This window comes from Cottoperca gobio, chromosome 17 (genome assembly GCF_900634415.1).
Source record: "Cottoperca gobio chromosome 17, fCotGob3.1, whole genome shotgun sequence".
In the NCBI taxonomy this organism is placed as follows: Eukaryota; Metazoa; Chordata; class Actinopteri; order Perciformes; family Bovichtidae; genus Cottoperca; species Cottoperca gobio.
The window spans coordinates 2,127,203-2,134,954 of NC_041371.1; the positions used below are offsets into that span (position 1 = coordinate 2,127,203).

General features: G+C 40.9%; 1 protein-coding gene across 1 annotated transcript in view; it reads left to right on the forward strand.

Moving 5' to 3' along the window:
- Nucleotides 1–293: 293 nt before the first annotated feature.
- Nucleotides 294–7,752, forward strand: part of esyt2a (extended synaptotagmin-like protein 2a) — a 43,127-nt gene continuing 35,668 nt past the window's right edge. Inside the window, 2 exon segments of the mRNA XM_029453228.1 lie at nt 294–472; nt 1,572–1,959. Of these exon segments, the coding sequence (XP_029309088.1) occupies nt 1,579–1,959 (381 nt within the window). The 5' untranslated portion in view covers nt 294–472; nt 1,572–1,578.

Below are 7,752 nucleotides of genomic sequence, written 5' to 3' on the forward strand. Positions count from 1 at the left end.
TAAGAAATGTCAATTTCACTTATTTCTCTCCACTCAGACCAACAACCCAAAAATATTTATTTATTTATTATTTTATTTTATTTTATTTTATTTATTTATTTTATTTTATTTTATTTTATTTTATTTTATTTTATTTTATTTTATTTCATTTTATTATTTTTACTTATTTAATGTTTATTTTTGCCTGGACTAAATTGACATTAGAAGAAGAAACCTTTTTTTCCCGCCACAAGATGGCGCCCAGGTCTGCTGCTGTGTTTGTGTTTTGAAGTTCCCTCCCTGTCGGAGGCTGACCTCTTTCCCGCGATGACAGTTTCCTGCAGGCTGGTTTAGAGGGACTGGACGCCCTCACAGCAAGATGTACTGAGGAGGAGACAGGGTAATCCGAGTTTAGATGGTCGGCATGTTGTGGACTGGGCTGGTGAAGTGAATTTTTGTTTATTTTTTCAGGAAAGAGCGGAGGTCGATACCGGTGAGTGTGTTGCTAACTCCGCTGTGAGTGTAGAAAAATAAGTTGTTTTTCCGCTGGTGTTTGGTTTGCGCAGTGGTGAAGTCCTAGCCCCGATACGTGTCACTTTGAGGAGAGAACGTCATGACGGACTCCGTTCAAAATATCTGTCAATTAAGAGTTGATGTGTTTAACAGCATACGTGTACGCGCTGTAGCCAATAATGTAAGTACATTTTGGATTATGTAATCAGCGCTCTTCTATTCGGCGAACACACAACCAAACAAAACAAAACATATTTCAGTAGAACCTTTAGTTTCATAGCTGCTTCTCACTTTACGTTGCTATCTACGGCAGTATGTTTTTGGTGGCAGAAGATTGCGTGGGCAACGGTTAAAGCACTTTTAAAAGTTTAAATTCTACAAAAGAATATATATGTAAGTGTATTGGATCTATGCCGAATTGAAGAGTAGTTCAAAACGTTTCGCACAACATAGTAAGTTCCAACCTTTCAGGTTCGTACTGCTGACTGTTTTCCCAGGTAAAAACAAGTTAACATTTTTGCAAAGGAGTTTCGTATGACGTCCTCTACAGACAAGAGGGTAGACACCGGATTAACAGTTTGGCATGTCTGAATATGCTATAAAGTCTGTGAAAACATTTTTAGGACTGAACGAGTAGTATTTTTACGTAGTAAATAGATCAAATAATGAAGTAATCTTTAGTATAATGTGGATTTGTTTGGGTGTCATGTTTCCAACTTTTTTACGGCATACTTGTTGAAGGAGAATTACTGTAACATGGAGTCTCAGTCTGGGTTAGGCCTCTTATCTGTGGTAGCATTTTTTATATACCAATATTTTAGATGCATTAAAATGTTAAGATTTCCATTGATTGCTTGTCTTGCTTCCTTTTAATATATTAGTTTTTTTTATACATTTTCTTGGAGAATTTCTATATTTGTATTGTATATTTTAGGGTATAACTACAGCATGTCTGTGGCGTAATTGTTTGACCTTTGACCTGTGGAGATAGAAAAATATTGCAGCTTGATGCTGCCACTTTGTATGTTGCTGTGTGTGACAAGACTCTAACTTTTGCTGTTGTTGAAATGTCTTTCCAGTGGTGAAATGACCAACAGGATGGAGGGTTCGGCGGCACCAGGTGCCAGGGTGAAAGAACCCGTCGCAGCGCCCAGCAGCCCAGTGAGCTCCAACATAGGCCCGCCTCTTTCTCCAGAAGACCTGGACGACGAGCCACAATCTTCCCTGACAGATATCACCCAAATGTGGATTAAATTCGGCAAGACTTTCGCCATAATCTTCCCGATCTACGTCTTGGGATACTTTGAGTTTAGCTTTAGTTGGGTTCTGATTGGACTTGCCATTTTGTTCTATTGGAGGAAAAACTACGGCGGTGAGGACTACAGGATAAACCGTGCCTTAGCATTCCTGGAGCATGAGGAGAAAGCAGTAAAGCAGAGTATTCCTACTTCTGAGCTGCCACCATGGGTAAGTCCTCCAGCGTTATTACAAGCGCTTCAAGCTTCACCTCTCTCTTGGCCGTTCTTCCTGATGGCATCAAGTATAAGATGTCAACATTAACCGTTTGCCTGCCAAACTGTCTGATAGGGACAACTTAGTTCAACATGTAACTGTAGTTTGTCTTCATTCAAAATAAACATGTTTTCTTTTCTTAGGGAAACCTGGGATAGCACTATGCTACTTCAGAACAGATCAGAGTCAGAACACCCTTTTTTTGAGTTTGTTTCCACATCCATTCAAACGAAAGGTTCAGACCGGTACCCTGTCATTTCCTTGTTGTGGTTAGTGGTTAACCTTTTTCAAACTCTCGCGTGTGAGGTGTTGAAACTGCATTGAGAGCTTAGCTGCACGTGTCACGAGACATTACATTACAGTTTGTTTAGCTGACGCCAAAGCGACACAATAAGTGCAAACAACCATGAGGATACAACTCCGAACAGCAAGAATCCTGCAAGAACAATAGCTTCAAATAAGCCAAACCAATGTTAGTGCAACATACAGAAATAAGAAAATATGTCAGTTGTTGGTATAATTCTTTGAGACATGGAGTAACACTCGACTGTAATTATTTTATTGGGGAGTCTTTCAGATACCGGCCCGCAATGTGAGACCATAAATTGAAGAAGTTTCACAGTAGTTTAATTCTTGTGGATGATTTATTAATGAAATCAGTTCTGTAAGATATTTCTCAGATGGTCCAGTGGTGTTTTACTGATGAAGATCAATATGGTGGCCATCAGGGAAACCAGCGATGAAGAGAAGCATCATCTCTGACACTTTCTTTTAAATCCACAGTACAAAACAAACGTTGTTGCTTGTAATTGAGGGTCTCATAAACAGCCTTTTTGGAAAGGTCACACATTCTGCACACAAGGTCCCCATCAGATAATTTCCATCCTGTGAGGCACCCGAAGGTGTTGCGAGTCTTCAATGAATAATTAACACTTAGCCTCTGAGCGCGTTGGGCTCCCGAGAGCCATCAAACCTGCTCTAATGTTCACTTTCTGCGTTCATCTCCCTTCGTGTGGTTTCCTGTCAGTGTGCCGTCAGGTTTCCCTGTGTCACAATTACAAACCAGTGTGAAGAAGGAGGAGACCGACTGGCCACACACCTTCGACATAGCTGCCATTCTCTCTCTCTCTCTCTCTCTCTCTCGGTCTACTCCTTCTCCCGTCTCGACATGTGGAAGCTCATCCTGCAGAAATGACCAGTTCCCATCATGCAAGGAATGGAGATTATTCATAGGACGTGAACAAACCAGTAACATTTGCACGTCAGAGCTGACTCTTCTTTTGGCCCGTGTTGGCAGTGCTTTGGATGTACGACATTAGCTCAGAATGATTTTCAAGCTTCCTGGACTAAACGAACACGTAAGGGATACTTAGGGAGACACGTCTGCAAGTCTCAGAATGTGTGATATAGGACTATAAATATAATTGACCTGACAAGTCTCTAATACTTTCTTTTCCAGTGAAGGCCAAATGTTGACACAGCATTCAGTCTGTACGACCTATCCTTGTATGATAGAAACTTCATACTGTACCGCAGTTTACCCGTAGAGAATCAACGCCCTGATTGGATATTGGAGCAATTTGCTGCACACATTTGCATATAGAGGAAAATGCAGATTTCTTTAAAACTGTAAATAAGTGTTTAATCCAATTCAATACAAGTGTTAAGTAACGTGTCCTCTGAGCGTATGGACTTTGTTATTAGTAACATAAAAACTAGTTTACTTATACAGACGTATTTGCTAAGTACAGTGTGCAATAGTTGGCGCAACATTTAGTAAAGGTGGCACTTTTACACATTTCTTAGCTTTTCCACTTGGTATTGTGAGTCTTGTATTCCGGGTTGCTGAGTTTGGTTCAGGGCATATCAATTACTATAGAATAAAGTTGAATATTATTATTCACAGCAACAGACTCTTGCTCTATGGCCTGTGTCATTTGGCCTTTACGATATCTTTCCTGTCATTATGAAGTATTTCCTGGAAACGACACTCTTCCCCAGATTTGAGAGACTTACTCAGGTGCCTCTGTAATAAAGAGCATTCTGCAATATTATGTTTCCTTTATTTATGATGCCGGACAAACTGTGGGAAGCTGAGTGGATGGCTGGATGCCAGCCTGACCCAAACACAGCCCCCTCCCACCCCAGAGCGTCCCATCAACAGCGCCATCATCACAAAGACCTTGAGAACCACAGTGCTCAGCAATAGCCCCGGGCCCCAATGCAAAACGCGTCTCTGTAGGGCGTACAGTGCAGAGTGCAGTGTACAGCTGCCATGTTCGTTGTGTTGTGACTCACTTTATCTTTTGATTGGAATTTGTTTTCATTTTTTTAAACCCACAACAACACGCCCAACGTTGTTTCTATGTGACGGCTCATTGTTTGCCTGACTTTAAAGGGAAACTGAGAAACAAGTAAGTGAAAGGATGTGTCGAGGATTACCGTGCCCTTCTGATAAATTATCAGCGGTGAACTTTGACCCCTGGGAGGCCCTCAGACGCCGTCAGTCTGTCCTTCATAGAAGATACTTTATCTGTTTCACCTCCGGCACACTGACCTCCAAACACAATGATTAGACGCTTTTAGAGAATCCCTGAGTCGGCATGAAATAATCCTCATCTGGAGCCAGATTGTGTTACTTTCTGGTGCAATAGTGAAATTCACAACTTCCAAAAGTGTGAGATGAAGTCTTCAAATTACCTGATTTGTCCAACCAAGAGTCCGATACCCAATCCCAACTCGGTGCCACTATTACTGGCACTGAGTAATAGTGGTCTGAATATACTGGATTTGAAGAAAATACACTTCGCCTGAAGTTTGTTGTTGAAAAAGAAGCCTGAAGATGGTACAGCTGGTGGTGGTGAGCTGAAATACACAATAGGAACATAGCATCAGTTAGTAGCATAGCATCAAGGGTGGACGGCCCATGTGGTTAAGTCTATAAAATCCCAGAAAATTGTCAAAAATTGCCTTTAAAATATTATTTTGTACAATTAACTTTCCAAAAACCCAACATATTCAGTTTATAACGATATAATAGCGTTTGGTACATGTTTAGTATTGTGTATATTTGAGTATTTAAGCTGCAAAGTTGTCTCTCAATCAATCGCTTTAGCTCACGAGTTAAGCAGTAATTTGTTTCTAAAATGTTTTTCAGTGTTTCGTTTTTCATGACATTTGAGCCAGTGGTGGAAGTTTTTACTTTCTCTGTGCAAAGTTCACCTTTTCTTTCTGGTCTATTTATACTTTTCCCCCAGTTGCACAGTACCAGACTCGATAAATACATAATGCCATATGTGAAATCAACCAACTGAAGCACATCTGCAGTATACTCACAAGAAATAACCAACCGTGATCGTCGTCTTGGCTCGCTCTCTGCAAATATGCCAAGAATGAGGCTTGATAAGCAGAGCAGGGCAGCGGCTCGTAACTGACGGGCCGAGCACGCCCGAGGTAATGCTGCAGTTTTATCACTGCACGTCCATAAAGGCTTTTTTTGTTTTTGTGTCACTGATGTTCAGGAGTATTTAAAGTTATACTGCAGAGTCTAAACGGGGACGGTGTCGGCCACGGGTCATGGGAATCACTGCGCACACAGATAACTTTTAAAGATCAGAAGTAGCATGTGTGGTTACCAGCAAAGAGGCGCCTCAAACAAACATTGAACATGTAACTCGAGGCAGCCGTGCAGAGGAGTACCGAATTAAAAATAAAATAATAATTAGTATATTATGGCAGAAATGGATTATTCCTTCAATTAATGGAGTAGCAATGTATTATATATGTATTCTTCACTAAATCAGTACAAATCTTAATCTTAAACAGTAGTCTGACAAAAAATAAATCCAAGTCCATTGAGTAGCTTTTCCCGAGCTTTCAACTAAAGCTGCAGTATCATGCATCGTCGACTTATCACTTAGCTGATTATTAACCGTCATTCATTTCAAGTGAAAATGCCAGAGATTATTTAAATTAATGTTTTATGGACAAAACAATGAGAAGATAATCTGCAGATTAATTGATAAGATCTATTTATTTAATATCATTAGTTGCAGCCCTACTCTGAGTCCCAGTACAAATATAATGTGGTTTTAGTTGAAGGCAAGTCGTGGGGTTAAAATAAAGTATAATAAACGGGTGAAGAGACTTCAGAACGTAATATATGATGAGTATAAAGAAACACATCCTTTGGTTTTTAATAACGTTTTCATTCTAATGTCCTCACTTTGTGCTATTTATGTTATCGAGCATCCCACATCTTACTTTCTCTGCTCCGTGTGCTGCTTTATACGCCGTCTCTGTTTTCATGCAGTCAATAATCCGTGATTACTCGATGCCCTTTAATCCTTCGATGCATATGAGCAGGAGAAATCCTAAAGTTTGTGACGAGCAGAGCAAAGATAAGCAGAGCGAGACCCCCATGTGCAACCTTTAAAGCTCCTAATGTAATTAGCAATGCATGACATAAGATACGGGGCTGCAGAACAGAGGCCACAGGTTTATATAGTAAAACCACGTTCCTGTGAGAAGAAGTGATATTTGAGCGCCAGAGTTGGGAATTTGTCGCAGTAGCACAAAGGATGAGGCCAGTGTGTGTTTACAGTGTTCCTGGTGTAGAGCATGCTTCTCTGTTGTACAGCATGTTGTGTGGGTCTTCTTCCACGAGGTCATCAGGACTCACCGACTCTTGTTTATTATGTTTAGTTTCAGTACATTAACAACTGCAGGCTGTTGACTTGAGTGTGTGTTACAGTTCAGAATAGTTTAGTTGGCTTTGGGTTGATTTTGATTGCTTTATCACATTTAACCTCATCAGAAGAAATGAAAGTGGGGCAAAGGTGAACCGGGCGAAAACAAAACGTCACAGCTAGCAGTGTATTGCAAAAATCCATTCCCTCCCCAAGACCGGACACTAAATTCGCACCATTTACCTGCCAAATGCTGGTAAAATATGCAAATAGCTAGTTTGCATCACTCACCAGCCAAAACAAACAAACAATCGTGATCGATTGAGGTTGGCTGCTGGACAAGAAAGTAGATTTTGCACCCGGCCCGCAGGTATACCCCGGGTAATGTAGGGCTGCTTCATCGACACCATTATTTACACCAGTCTTTCTCAAAGAGTGGTCCGCGGACCACTGGTGGTCTGTGAGTATATTGGTAAAATGTCTGAGTCCCAGGAGAGCGGTTCGTCGTCCAACCACCACCCGGCTGAAAGCTGTGAAACTCGGCTTGAACGTGGAAAGTCCAGCGCTAAAGTGAAAATATCACAGTGACGACATCAAATCTGGATTTGTTTGGACTGGAGATGAAGAGGATCCCAATCCACTCCGGGTTTTGGGCTACGAGTCGTTGGCGAACGACGCTATGAAACCCGCCGAGCTCTCATTTTGAGAGCAAACCCAAAGATTACACCAATAAATCTTTTATTTAAAGATAAATCAACGAAATATTTATTTAAAAAAAGAGAAGTACGACCACAAGTCAGAAAACTAGTCAAAGAATTCCTTCTTCTGAGTGTTCAACACCAGAAGCAGTTCCATTTGCTGATGAAGCCCATGATTTGTGACTGAAAGCTCAGAAAAAGCTAGTAAGTCAACCTTTTTGAGTTGTTTATTTGTCAAATCTCTTTGTTATACTGAAGTGTGTGTGTGTGTGTGTGTGTGTGTGTGTGTGTGTGTGTGTGTGTGTGTGTGTGTGTGTGTGTGTGTGTGTGTGTGTGTGTGTGTGTGTGTGTGTGTGTGTGTG